This window comes from Pimephales promelas, chromosome 12 (genome assembly GCF_988280905.1).
Source record: "Pimephales promelas chromosome 12, fPimPro1.hap1.1, whole genome shotgun sequence".
NCBI lineage: Eukaryota > Metazoa > Chordata > Actinopteri > Cypriniformes > Leuciscidae > Pimephales > Pimephales promelas.
Window position 1 is genome coordinate 34,600,878 of NC_142780.1, and position 15,751 is coordinate 34,616,628.

The window sequence follows — 15,751 nt, forward strand, 5'->3', positions numbered from 1 at the left end:
TCGGACATTATAAGTTCCTGATCATATCTGAGTTTCAGCTCTTTCTCGGCACTTGATACACGGTGATACGAACAGTAACGACAACGCCCTGTAAAAAAATATTGATGGTTTAACTTAAAAAAGTAAGTAACCTGGGTGGCCTTAAAATTTTAAGTTGATTGAATTGGAAAAAGTGAGTTAATACAATGGAGGAGATTAATTTAAGCATCAGAAACTCAAAATAATAAGTTATCTCAACTAAATAAATTATTATAAAGTTGATTTGACAAAAGAAAATATGTTGTGATAACAAATCTTGAAAATATTTTTTCGACATCAACAATACGAACTAGAGCCCTGCGCGGGACTGTTTTCTTCATCCCGCGCCCGCCAAATTTCTAACCATTACCGCCCGCTCCCACCCGCACCCGCAAAACTGGGAGAATTTAATCCCGCACAATAATAGAGATGCATTGATTTTGTGTGTTCTCCCGTCCCACAGGAAAAAAAAAAAAAAAAAAACACGTATTTGTATTGCTATTACCCCTTACCTGTCACCATAAAATGCACTATACAAACTTAAATGGTTGTAATTCAAGAATGCTTTGAAATATACCCAAGTTTGGTCTTGTTTTAAAGAAAACAATCAGCAGATTATTACTGAAGTGAAAGCACTTCAAAAAATTAAAGTATGAAAAAGTTATGGAAGTTATAATTTACGGTAAATCAAATATAATTTATTAATATATTTTTTTTAATATAAAATCAATATTTTACAAAATATTTTTTACTATAAAATTACTATAAAATGAAAGCTATATATCTAACCAAGCTGTGTTCCAAATTTAAAGTTGATATCACAAATTTTGATTTTGTTTAGGCGTTATACCAAAAATAGCCACTGGGTGCCATTGAATTCCATTGAATTTAATTGTATGCATTCTGCCATAATAAATTAATAAATTTCTATCCAAATATCACTTCTGTCACAAAATAGACCTTTCTGACAATGTGTTTTGTCAAGATTAGAAAAGGTTTTGATAATAAATTATGAAAGATAATGCCCAAAAGGGGAGGGGCCTAATAAAAAAATACCGTTTCTATGGTAACGCAACATCCAATTTCAAAACGGTTTTCACAGGATGAATTCTGAGTTCGTAAGCTTTCAAATGATAACTATTTTATGATAACTACTAAAATATGTGATATAATAATAATAAAAATTATATTTATATATATAATATATTATACTTTTTAGAGGACTTCTTACCTTACTGTTTAAAATATAATTTTATCTTTTTTTATTGACAAATACTAACTATGTTTTATTATGAACTTTTAGCACTAAAAACCAAAGTTTCAATTATTAAAAGTGTGTGCGTCGACTTTTTGTGACAAAGGTCAGAAACTTCTGTAATGACGTTGATTTTTTGAAGCGCACTCTTGTCATAAATTCATATATTACTGTTCATTCATAATATGTAAGAAAGAAACAGCGCTAAAATATCTATTTGGAGTCTTAGACCTTTCCAACGATATATAGTTTGTCGACTAGATTAGGATTTAATAGTAGGCTAATATACAGTAGTGAAGTAAATTTAGATTGCCCGTATACGGGCTTTCAGGAAGAAAAACTAAATCTGAATTAAGTGAGGTTTTGTTTAAAAACAAAGAAAAATATTGGCCAATAGGTTAAGAATCTTGAGTTTATTTTTCTGACCCCATTGGCAGATATTTTTCTTGTTATGGGCATAAACTAGATATATTAAGTCTTGTCAAATACTCTATCTTGATTTAAGAATCTTTGCATATTTGTTTGGAAAACAAGAAAAAAAAATCTAAAGAAAGAAAAAACGAATTCAAGCGAGGCTCTTTAAAACGCTTGTCTACGAAACACATCTGAATATACGCCTCTCTTCTCCATCATCTGATGAATTACCTCTGTCATGATCACTAGAATATGTACACAAACATCTCTTTTTAATGAAATTCAATTGCACTAGGCAAATAGTGCTCCACAAAGTGTTTTGTGAATTCACACGAAGCCTCATGTGCCGTTTAAATACTCGAGGTGAGAAGCTTCTCTGCTTTTGCTGGAATGCAGAAGTAGGCTCGGCCTGAATTTAATTCACATTATTGAGTTTCTTTGGAGAAAATGTTAACAAATATACAGTTTTGCTGCAAATAAGTAGCCATATGAGCCACATTTGCATAGAAAGGAGCCATGTTCACGTTGAAATGAATAATGACTTCATTTAAAAACTCACTACGCACCACTATTTCTGAATAAGAAGAGCTTAACTTGCTCAGTTCATTGCAAATGTGTGTCTTCAGGGAAAATGTTTACATGATCAGTAGAAAATGCTGCAAATACCTTTTAAATAAGTGCAGATCATTAAATGTTGAATTGATGCAATATAAGCATTTGCTTAACAAATTTATATGCATGCTTTAAAAGACAATTGTTTAAAGTCTTCGCCAGCGCATCTGCCCGGAATTGACTGGATCCACATGGTGGCGCTCACAGACGATCCTCTGCTTTTAAAGGAGTAGTTCACTTTAAAAAAAAAAAAAAACTTTTGCTGATAATTTACTCACCCCCATGTCATCCAAGATGTCCATGTCTCTCTTTCTTCAGTCGAAAAGAAATTAAGGTTTTTGATGAAAACATTCCAGGATTTTCTCTATATAATGGACTTCAATGGGGTCCAAACGGTTCAACGTCCAAATGAGTTTCAGTGCAGCTTTAAAGGGCTTTAAACGACACCAGACAATGAATAAGCGTCTTATCAAGCGAAACGAGCGGTCATTTAAAAAAAAATAATAATAAATTTCAAAAAGTCATTTGGTTGATTCAACGAACGAAATGACTCGAAAAAAGATTCGTTCATTTTGAGTTCGAACAGGAGAGTCATGAACGCGCATCACAGAACAGAGCGAGCATTTGTGCTTATAAAACTTAAACTTTTTTATTTATTTTTGAAATGAGCGATCGTTTTGCTAGATAAGACCCTTATTCATCGTCTGTAATCGTTTAAAGCCCTTTGAAGCTGCACTGAAACTCTCATTTGGACCTTGAACCGTTTGGACCCCATTGAAGTCCATTATATGGAAAAAAACCCTAGAATGTTTATCAAAAACCTTAATTTCATTTCGACTGAAGAAAGAAGTGGATATCTTGGATGACATGGGGGCGAGTAAATTATCAGCAAAAGTGAGTTTTTTATAGGGAACTAATCTACAGAACTACAAAACGAAGATGAAAATGGCCATTGTGAAAACAATAAAAATAGTACATATGCAAGATCTTAAAATTTAACCCCTATATTTGTGAATAAAACCGGTTCATTCACATAAAAACAGGGTCTGTTTGAGCTGAAAAGAATAATGACACATTTAACATCTGGTCGAGCTGGACTGCGGGCAGCTTGTGAATAAAATGCACTGAAATAACATGCTAAATGGTTTAGTATCTGTGGGGAAAATGTTTACAAATCCTCTACGGCTTGATTGCCTTAGCGACGGCACATTTCAAAAGGTCCAGATCGCCAAAAAAGTGCCATCTGTCACAGCGGTTTCCAACAGGTGTAATGAGCAACCCCAGGCTTGAAGCCCGACGCTATTGAATCAGCCCACCAGCAATGCCATTACGTCAACGGCTCCTTCCCACTAAACACACAGGCCAGGTCTGATGGACTTCAAGCCGGCAGCAACAAAGAACAGATCCAGAAAACACAGAGAGCCACAGAACATGTGCAGGGCCAAGTCTGGAGAGCTCCGCGTCGGAAAAGACAGGAGCCAGTTTTGAAAGACGCAGCATCTGTTTCGGCTGGCAGAGGATTGATTTCACTGCGCTTTCTCTGCCAGCCAGTCATCTCAGTCCTGGAAAAAGGAGGAGACAAACCATTCACATTGACCCACTTGCCCCACTATGTACTGCATAAACGTACAAAATTGGTTATAATATACTGAACAACTGGTCCCAGCCAACACATGGTCTCAACGTGATTTTGGAAAGCTTGGTAATTTAAAGGGATTTTAAGTTTTGGTATGTTTTAGCTTACCTCAAGGGCATCCAAGATTCTCAAACCGTTCTTGTCTGTCAGTCATAAAATGGAGGTCTATGGTCACCACCTCAAAGAGTCTAAATTAAACATGATTTAATGACTAACATTGATGGCGAGCGGTTTGTGTGAGAAAACGAACAGTATTTATATAATTTTTACCTATAGCCACAAAGCTCACGCACTCTCAGATCACTTGGACGTGGCTGTGGTTCAAGAGGTAAAAATGATATAAATACAGTTCGTTTTCTCACACAAACCGCTCGTTTCGTGTCTTAGGCCATCAATGTGTACTTACATTTACGAGTCATTAAATCATGTTTAATTTGGACTTCTCTGTGCATGCTCTTTGAGGTGGTGACCATAGACCTCCATTATATGACTGACAGACAACCCATCATATTATTCATGATAATTAGGTTTAAACCATTATCATGCAGCTTTATTATTAGTATTCATCCCTGGTTAAACTAAACTGAACATGCGCAGATTATCACTTCCGTCTGCTGAAACAGACACATTATAAGTCATAAATCTAATAGGCGCATTATAAGTCATAAACACTGGTTCAGTTAGTGAACAACAAAGCAAAACGCGAGCGTTGACGTCAAACGGAGCAAAACTTCTCTTGTGAAAGCACCCTCGGATACCCTGCAGGGACTTATTGTGTTGCAGTGTGATTAGTATTCACTGTGAAAGCAAAATGTCGAAGCAAAATATGCCCTGCACGACAAACAGAACAAATGCAATCTCTCTCTCTCTCCATTAAAAGCAATTAGTCCCAAAAAGACAATTAGGAAAATACCAATTCAGGACTGGTTTTGCGATAATAACTCATCTTTGATATTTTTCAGATTTTTGTCTGGTCTAGGTCAGTCAAGGCCGCATTCAGAAGCATCATTTTAATTCGATTACATAAAGCAGCCTCAGTCGTTTCAAGGCATGTGTGTGTGTTGGGTGAAGCGATGCATGTGTGGTCACATGACCAGCTCAAGGCAGGGAACCAGAAATCCTCCATCTACTGGTGAGCTGCAGTGGGATTGTCGAATAAGTCCTGGAAACGTCGAGGAAAGAATGAGCAACACGTTTGGAGAACAGGAACCCGTCTGCCTTTGATGTACACACTAATGAGGCTTTTCTTGATTCATTTGCATAAAAGTACTGTAGTGGTACGGGTATCAGACTATGGTGAAACTGAGTAGAGCCCGACCGATAAAGGATTTTGAAGGCCGATACCGATTTTAAAATCCGATATTCCGATATATCGGCCGATATTTTTTTTTTTAATTAAATATTGTTGGATTTCACACACGTGTAAAAGAAAAGCTAACTTTTCTGCACAAGATACGTTTGATACTTTTTCTCTATGTCTAAATGTTCACTCCTCGCAAGTATAACTTACATTTTACAATGCAGGGACTGTAACTAGAGATATGCTAGCTATCAGAAAAAGTTCATTGTGGTTTCCAAGCTCATTAATGTTAACGTTAACGTTAGTGGCATTAGCTAGCTTTGTGGTTAGCGAAGTCTAAGATGAGTCATAATTTAGCAATAGATGACATCATACTGCAAGTTGTAAAACATACATTTTCAATATAACAGGCCAAGGAGAGATGATTGAAGCGTGTTTCATCCGTTTTTATTTTATTTTTTAAATATTCATTTATCGGCCATTATAACTGCCGATACCGATATTATGGAAAATGCCTAATATCGGCCGATAATATCGGTCTGGCTCTAAAACTGAGTATTTACTTTAAAAAAGATTATTGTAATAGACAAAAGCCATTTGGAGTTTATTCAAAGACGAGTGTATTTTTTTAAACCGGAAAAATACCAGCAAGTTATGCAAGAAAAATACATATTTAGGAACTTTTGGTTAATCATATTCTGCACTTCAAACATGGATGATGGAAAAAGACAAAAATAATAAAATCAATATTAGAAAGGCCAGCAACTGTGCGCGAGTGTAAATTATGTGGTCAGTACATATCAAATTATCAGACGCCTGAATCAATTTCCCTTGTGCAGAACTGCTGAATTGTGAGAAAAAAACCATAATGAGTTTCAGACAGATTTTCCCCTGAGCAAACATCATCAGCACTGTTGAGAACAAACTCTCGGGGTGTCGAGTTCACCCCTCCCAACGTCCAAAACACATTAAAACATGCTCTTCGTCGCTTGTCCTTCAAGTCCATCTTGTTTGATTTGCAATGTTAAAAGAATAGTTCCCCTAAAAGGGACCTTCATGCTGACACTTTTTTACCAAGGAACATTAAAGGAGTAGTTCACTTTTTAAAAAAAACAACTCCTGATAATTTACTCGCCCCCATGATATCCAAGATGTCCATGTCTTTCTTTCTTCAGTCGGAAAGAAATTAAGGTTTTTGATGAAAACATTCCAGGATTTTTCTCCATATAATGGACTTCAATGGGGACCAAACGGTTCAAGGTCCAAATGAGAGTTTCAGTGCAGCTTCAAAGGGCTTTAAACGACACCAGACGATGAATAAGGGTCATATCTAGGACACTTCCAGTCATGACTCGAAAAAAGATTTGTTCATTTGATAAACGAGTTCGAATAGGAGCGTCACGAACGCGCATCACGGCGAGCATTTGTGCTTATAAAACTTAAACTTTGTTATTTATTTTTGAAATGGCCGCTCGTTTCGCTAGATAAGACCCTTACTCATCATCTGGTGTCGTTTAAAGCCCTTTGAAGCTGCACTGAAACTCTCATTTGGACCTTAAACCGTTTGGACCCCATTGAAGTCCATTATATGGAGAAAAATCCTGGAATGTTTTCATCAAAAACCTTCATTTCTTTTTTGACTGAAGAAAGAAAGACGTGGACATCTTGGATGACATGGGGGTGAGTAAATTATCAGCAAAAGTTTTTAAAGACAGAACTTTGATGTTTGCATGGACTTTCATTGATCTGTGCATCAGCAGCACTGTCCTCTAATAAAGAAAATCGATTCTGATTAACACACGATTTATACCAACTTTAATAGGTGGCATGCATTAGTTGAAGTGCAAGGAGTGCACATGCACGGAAAAACACTCCACCCACAGGGCAAGAATGATTAAATTTGTGTTCATCACAGTAAAGGGTTCAAAAAGTGGGATCAAACATCATTTCAAAGCAAGTATTCATCCATTCACAGCTCACCAAAAGCTATTATTCCATCCCCGATGCCCCACGCGTTCCCTGACGGATCAATAACACAACAATAGTCCTCCGGATCCATAAGAATCACCCAGCTGTGTCTGGTTTTCTTCATCTTTCTGATATTAACCATTTCACCAAGTGCGACTGTCTCCGAACATTCACAAAGATGATAGCTAGGAGTGCATCTTCTTCTCACAAATCACACACTCTTTTGTCGAAACTGCAGCAACATCACTTTTGTGTCTACTAGTGTGGGATTGTCACCAGTTTCACATATCACCATTCACTAGAAATATATTGAAGCAATTTGCATCAACCATTTCAGAGAGATTCTGCAATCTGTATTGTGAAAAGCGCTATATATATAAATAAATGTGACTTGACTTGAAAGATTCAATTCAACAAGTAATTGCATGCAGATAATCACCGATATATTCAGTGAAGTGCCATTAGCTGCTTCTCTAAAGAATAGCCACCAGCAACACTATAGCAGCATGTTCTGTTCAACATTAAAGGTGCTCAAAGCAATGTCACGCGTTTTTTTTTTTTTTTTTGTCACATACTGCAAACATCTCTCCACTATCCGCTAGATGCCTGTCCCCTGAACACACTGGGAAAAAACGCGGCCTCTGTAGACAGTCCAGGCACCACACGCAACAAAAACAAACTGGGCCAACCCGCTCCACGAAACATAACGCACAGCTCCAGCCAATAACCGACTAGAAGGATTTGGGGGTGGGGTTTGGGGGATTTGGGGGTGGGGTTTGGGGGATTTGAGGGTGGGGTTTGAGGGATTTAGGGTGGAGTTTGAGGGATTTGGGGGTGGGGTTTGAGGGATTTAGGGTGGAGTTTGAGGGATTTGGGGGTGGGGTTTGATGGATTTAGGGTGGAGTTTGAGGGATTTGGGGGTGGGGTTTGATGGATTTGGGGTATGGGGGATTTGGGGGTGGGGTTTGGGGGATTTGGGGGAGGGGTTTGGGGGATTTGAGGGTGGGGTTTGAGGGATTTAGGGTGGAGTTTGAGGGATTTGGGGGTGGGGTTTGAGGGATTTAGGGTATGGGGGATTTGGGGGTGGGGTTTGAGGGATTTGGGGGTGGGGTTTGAGGGATTTGGGGTATGGGGGATTTGGGGGTGGGGGATTTGGGGGAGGGGTTTGAGGGATTTGGGGTATGGGGGATTTGGGGGTGGGGTTTGAGGGATTTAGGGTGGGGTTTGAGGGATTTGGGGTATTTGGTGGTGGAGTTTGAGGGATTTAGGGTGGGGTTTGAGGGATTTGGGGTATTTGGGGGTGGGGTTTGAGGGATTTGGGGTATGGGGGATTTGGGGGTGGGGGATTTGGGGGAGGGGTTTGAGGGATTTGGGGTATGGGGGATTTGGGGGTGGGGTTTGGGGGATTTGGGGGTGGGGTTTGGGGGATTTGAGGTTGGGGTTTGAGGGATTTAGGGTGGGGTTTGAGGGATTTGGGGTATGGGGGATTTGGGGGTGGGGTTTGGGGGATTTGGGGGTGGGGTTTGAGGGATTTAGGGTATGGGGGATTTGGTGGTGGAGTTTGAGGGATTTAGGGTGGGGTTTGAGGGATTTGGGGTTTTGGGGATTTGAGGTTTGGGTTTGAGGGATTTAGGGTGGGGTTTGAGGGATTTGGGGTATGGGGGATTTGGTGGTGGAGTTTGAGGGATTTGGGGGCGGGGTTTGAGGGATTTGAGCTAGCCTCCGTTTTATTTGACAATACTTCGAACGTCAACAAAAGTGATGACACCTAACATCGCTTAGAGCACCTTTAATATATGCTAACAAGTATGGCAATATTAATAAATCAACATCAGTAGAAATAACAACTATAACAAAAAAATACTCAATATGAGTCACTAATATTAATATTAAGTTACTATTATTTGCACATTAGACATATATCAATCACAAAAAGAAAAGAAAAACAACTATTGGTTTCTGAATATCATTTCTATAGTGATAAATGCCCCCTACTGGGTCTCTAAAAAATATCCATAAAAAATACCATTACGTGACTGTCTATTCAACATTCAAATAGAAAAAAAAAATTTTAATTAGTATTATACATACTAAAATAAGAGCAATGAATGGCAATAATAATATTTCAACAACAGCAGAAATCACAACTGCATAATAAAATATTCACGAGTCACTCATTAATATTTATATTATTATTTTGCATATCAGACACTTTAAAAAAGTAAAAAAAAAAATTAAATTTTAAAATTTTAAATTTAAAAAAATACTATTATCGGTTTCTGAATATCGGTTCTAGCGATCAATGCCCCCTGCTGGGTCTCTAAAGAATAGCCACAAACAACACCATTACATCACTGTCTATTCAACATTAAAATAATAAAATTATAAATGTACAAATTAAAAATGACATTTAATATGAATATAATATATACTAATATAATGGCAAATTTAATAAACCACAACAGCAATAACAGCAAATATAAAATAAAATAAAAATCACTGGTCTAATGATTATTATTATTATTATATGCATACTGGATATCAAAAATAAAAATAATCATAATCGGTTTCTGAATATGGATCTATTGATTAATGCCATCTGCTGGGTCTCTAAAGAATGGCACCCTACAAGCATCAAATCACTGTGCACATATGAGATTATAATTAAATACATATGGATATAATAAATACCAAAACAAAATGTAGGAAATATATGTATACGGAATTAAATATGGAAAATACCAGGCATCTAAAATCGATTAATTAATATGAACGGTATGATACAAAGTAGCCTAATTGATCAATAATTGTGTTAATTGCATATTGGTTATTATCGGACACTTACACAAAAAAAAAGCATTGATCTTGGTCATGAAAAAACCAAAACAAAATATCTGTAAAGGCATCCGCTGACTTGTTACACACAGACATAGAAACGAGGAAAGCTGTATTGTTTCCCTCCCAAAGTGTTATTATGCAGAACTCGTGTGTTGTGGAGCGCACTTGTTTCTATGATTTGATCACGCACACACACACGCACATGATTCATTGGCAGGTAGACCCCAGGAGCCGCATTAGTATTCAACTCCAGGTCCCAGCAAAGAATGAAGCAAGGAACGAGTGAGGAACATTTTCTCCAGAAGAATGCTTTAAGAATTGCAACTTACCTTTCCACAGCAACGCCAAGAGCAAAGCGAGCGCGTGTCGCAACATTGCGCAGCTCATGTTTGAGTTGATGCTTTCTTATTTCTCAGCGTCAGTTCTTGCAGCAACAGTCCGTTTTTATCTTCTATGAACGGGAACACGCATAAACCGCAGTTGTCCGTCCCTGTGTCCAATTTGACGAAACGTCCGCAGTCCACAAATCTTCCAAGTGTGCCAGGAGTGCCACAAGACGGCTCGGTTCTCCCAAGTGACCCTTTGCAAGGAGACCAACCACAATCTGTTGGCGTTTGGAGTGCCAGAGGATGTGTAAATAAATCCTTGCGCGAAAAAAAAAAAGAAAATTATAACGTATACCTCCTCGGATTTGTATACTCAAAGCAAGAGCATGCACAGAAAACGAGAACACGACAGTTCGGATGGTTTAGTGGGATGTTGTGAGCTCTGACGATCAGTTCAGTGAATCAGAATCACTGTGCATCGCTTCAGAGCGGAGCACGAAAGAAGCCTCTGATTGACAGCTCAAGGAGAAGCTCCTCCGCCAATCAGCGAGCGGCAAGGGTGGGGGCGGGGAACCGAGGAGGAGACTTGGCCAATCGTGAGCGCAGAGGGGCGGAGCCTACTAGAGCGCTATGATAATATAAGGTGATTTATAGCACGCTCAGTGCACTGCAGTGCTGGAGGAAAGGTGTTTGCGTGTACATACACATTAGTGCTTTATGTTTTCTGCTGGGAGAGGTGATTTGCGTGGGGAAACTTAGCAGAGGATTGTTTAGGAATAACACACTTGATTTATTGGGCCATTCGTACTGTGCCGATACAGTTTTGTGCGACCATTTGACTTAATAAAAAAAATTAGACTCTCAATTTTTCAAGATGCAAACCATGTTATTTACAAATACATTTCACTACATATAAATATGAGGTCAAAAGTTAGGAAACATCGCCATTTTTTATGTTTTTATAAGAAGTCTCTTATGCTCATCAAGCCTGCATTTCTGTGATCAAAGATACAGAAAAAAACAGCAGTATTGCAAAATATTATTACAATTTAAAATAATGGTTTTCTATTTTAATATACTTTATAATGTAATTTATTCCTGTGATCTGAACTGAATTTATTGAATGAGTCTTCAGTGTCACATGATCCAACATTTGAACTGCATAATATTTTTTGGTATAAAATAAAAATGTAAAAAATGAAATATTTTTCATAGAAATACTGTCTTGGAATTTCTTTAAGTTTAGGCTTATGTAATTAATATCACTGTTAGACTTTTGACTAACACCATGACATCGTCCTCCAGGAAGTGACATCATTTTGGAGGGAAAACACCACAACCACATTAGTGCATTTAAGATGACTCTCTGTACATATTGTTGTCATATTTTGTACAGATATGTTTGCAATTTTGTAACAGAATTGTATGATATGATTGTCATCTTTGTTTGTTTGTAAGCATAATTTAAAAAAAAAATAGTGCATTTATTTGAATAATTCAGTGTTTGGTTGCATCGTCAGTTAACTGAGCAAATTTATACATGCATATTCATATTTATGCAGTTTGAAAAGCATGACCTGAACTGATTTTATGTAATCTATGACATTAGATGGACATGACGGTTGTGGTTTTGATGGTAATTTGGCGGGTATATTCACACGTATCCGCTCACAAGGTCAGTGACTGTGGGGATTGTGCTCTAACAGGGTGTTGACTGTCATCTTGAGATTGATGGCTGTCCTGACTCAAGTGAAGGGACGTCGCAACAGCATTTGAATATCAATATGGTGAACTATTTATGATACAGAGCTGGAGTTCAGCCTTTAAAGGGAAAGGTCACTCAAAAATGACAAATGCCATTTTTTCATTGTTTTAAGAATGATGAGTTTTGCTGGGGGAAACAGTCCTGCATTCATGCACAATACATGGGATGCACGATATATCGGCCAGCATATCGGTATCGGCCGATATATGTTCATTTTTAATGTTATCGGTATCGGCCTGGTAAGAAAATGTGGCCGATATATTAAAGCCGATAAATAATGTACTATTCCCTTCAGCTGAGACACTTGTTGAGAACTGTTTATGTTTTTGAATTTCTTGAAATATGATTGAAATCTCTTCAAAAAATGAAAATCTGGTTCGGGACAACATGTGCAACGCAAATCTGTCATCTCGGCTATACAACACTATAATGAGAACATCATTATAATTGTGCGCTTGGGACGTGGATTTAATTGTGAGACTTTTGTTTTTGTAATCAGGCTAAAAATTTGGATTTAAGTTTATCGGCCGATATATCGGTTATCGGCTTTCAAATATAAAAAATTATCGGTATCGGCCAAAATTTTCATATCGGTGCATCCCTACACAATACTCAAGTCTTTTCTAGAGATTTGCCTTTTGATCACATGCTTTAATATACAATTTGACCTCTAATTTAACTGCTTATGAGTGTAAAGTGCTTTGAGCTTTACTGGGCATGAAACATGTCCTGCCAGTACACACACATTTGGCATCTGTCAGTGAAATCAGGAGCGAAACGGTGCAGAGGTCTCATGAATCTTGCCACGGCTTTGAATAATTGATGTCCTGATATGATGCATTTATCGCACATTAATGGTTCACAGTTTCATTTAATATGCATGCTGGTGTTAAATGACAGTGTTTCATAGTTTGCATTCATTTCTAGTGATTAGCGTTGATTAGAATCGTCTGTTTTGTTGTGCATTCAAACGAGTCTGCGCTTTGTGTTTGTTTCTGATGGTCAGGGAGAGAGCAGATGCGGTATAATTTCCATGGCGAGATTGCTATCTGAACCCCAGTGTCCCTCATCCATTCAGAGTTCTTCGTGACAGCCCGAGACCTTTTCAAATGCAATCAAGTTTTTCGATATGTCACAAGATTTTTCGAAGGCCCAACTTTTATAAGTCTATGCGACCTGCTTTGGTTTATCATTGTCATTTTTCTGTTCAAATTTTCTCACGCCCACAAAACTCCTCCAAGAGCAGAAGCATCGCAGCAGCTCGGCACACTTGTGATATTGCTCCGGTTCAGACTTCATATCTAGAGAAGGCCGTCCGCCAGCTGTCCTTTTCAAATCATCCCTGAGAATATATGCAACTGTGAATTTATAAAAATTCCCAAAAACTGGAAATAATAATTGCAATTTAGATGTTGCATGCATGCAGAACAATATCAGCTCCTTGAAACCGTAAAAAAATTGACCGTAAAATTTACAGTAACTTACTGTGAATACTTTTTTTACAGTACTTCCATTTACAGTATTTTATGGATACACTGTGAAATCAAAAACAATTAAATACTGTGATTTTAGTTCTATTCATAATAATTTACAGGCTAATTGTTGTGAATATGTTTACTGTCATGACTCAGTCGAGGTTTGCTACTTCAACATGGGATGCTTGACTAATGTCTCGCTCACACTACAGGCGTTTTAAAATACTGCACGATTGTGAAATCTAGTTGCACAATTTTCAGGTCACTGTACTTTTCACACTGCACGACGATCTCAGTCACTGGTGTGTGTGTTCTGTTGTGGAAATGTTGTACCTATCTCTTAAATAATAATTAAAGAACAATGAAGATCTCGAAAGTCATAAGTATACATGTTTATTTCTTGCAAGAAAGGCAGTTCACACACAGACAGAGTCTGATATGAGAAGGGCAAAAGTCTTCTCACTTTACAGAGGTTATATATAAAAAAAGATCATCCTCCACAATGTACCCCCTCCCCTCCCCACAGTTTTTCGGTTCCTCTTATTTTAACTCAATGCATCAATGCATCTCCTCAGCAAACACATATGTAATTTCAAGAAAACCTAACCAGACAATGTCTGACTTCTACTGCACTCAAAGTTATCTATTGCTAAGAAAAGCAGAACGCTCTGTCCTTTGCCCTGTCCTACTGACCAAATGTAAAGAGGGAACTTATGTAGCTATTTGCAAATCTTGTAATTTTCTATGACACACTCTACTTTTGAGTAAAATCACATCTATATAAGAACACATCTGTGTGTAAAGAACACATCTATATGAGAACACATCTATATTTGAGAACACACAAGCAGATATATATATATATATATATATGAAGAGTTCAGATGCAAACGCCTCTAAGTGCCATTTGAAATTTTTTGAAAGTTCAGTATTTTCACTTAAATGGCAATGAAGATTACCTAGTAATTGTCATTTAAATGAAATTACTGAACTTAAATATACAAGCTTGATAAAAAATGGTCATTTTAGAAGAAAATTTGCTTGATAAAAATGGTCATTTTAGAAGAAAAGCCTCTTTAGAAGAGGCTTTTGCATCTGAACTCTTCATATATGTATATACAGTATATATATATATATATATATATATATATATATATGTTTAAAAATAATATCCATCACAGTTCACACTGAACGAGGTGGTTTCACACTGCATGAGTTAAAAGAAGATTTGCCGACAACTGTCTGCAAACGTTTCATAACCAGAAACACACATACGAGAAGTGATCAGGAAATAACACAAGTCCTCGAGTGAGACTGGAATTGCTATTAAAAATGATAGCCTGCAAGAAGATTGTGATTCAGATTGTCTGCGTTGATTTGCAGTGAAAAGAGAGAAAGAAAAACAGCAATCCTTGCAAATCCAAAAGCAAGGATTGTGTTTCCGTAAAGAGAGTTGGCGGTAAATAAATCATTTTGCAATGTGCTGCTGGTCAAGCAAATGTTTGTGCTGTGTTTCTGTTTGATATAATTGTAAATATTTAGCAATATTAAAATAGTGAAGTTCTTCCGAACTTCCCAATGCCCTGTATCTTGCCTTCTCATTGGCTGTTGGGCATCGCCGATGTAGTTTATGACGCTTTTTCATTGGTAGTACGGCTGGGTATGGCTCAGTACGGTTCGATTTGGCGCGGCACGGTTCCATACCGTACTATGCAGTGGAAAAGCGCCAAAGCGTGCCGTACCGTACCTTACCGTACCATGCAGTGAAAAAGCGCCATTAGTCACATTCAGGATTGTGAATTGCCGACAGCTCCAGGTATTTAGCATGCTATAGTATCTATCTATCTATCTATCTATCTATCTATCTATCTATCTATCTATCTATCTATCTATACTTCTCAATGATGTCACTTCCTGTTTTAGGGATTTCTTTATTATCCAGAGTTGTCGAATAAATATTTTGAAATAATATTTTGAAATTGCTTTATTTAAAATATTGTATCATTTTGTTTTCATGTATTATTTTATTATATTTTTTTTTATATATATATTATATTACTTTATATGACATTAAATTAAATTAATAAAAAATATACACAAATGCAATTTTTTTAAAAGAATTTCAGCTTAAATAGACGTTTGCT

At 37.3% G+C, this 15,751-nt stretch overlaps 1 protein-coding gene across 1 annotated transcript in view; it reads right to left on the minus strand.

The window, feature by feature from the left end:
- iglon5 (IgLON family member 5) overlaps nt 1-10,852 on the minus strand; it is a 203,212-nt gene extending 192,360 nt beyond the window's left edge. Inside the window, exon 1 of the mRNA XM_039688819.2 lies at nt 10,371-10,852. Within this exon, the coding sequence (XP_039544753.2) occupies nt 10,371-10,428 (58 nt within the window). The 5' untranslated portion in view covers nt 10,429-10,852. The remainder of the gene's footprint in view (nt 1-10,370) is intronic.
- Between the last annotated feature and the right edge of the window lie 4,899 nt (nt 10,853-15,751).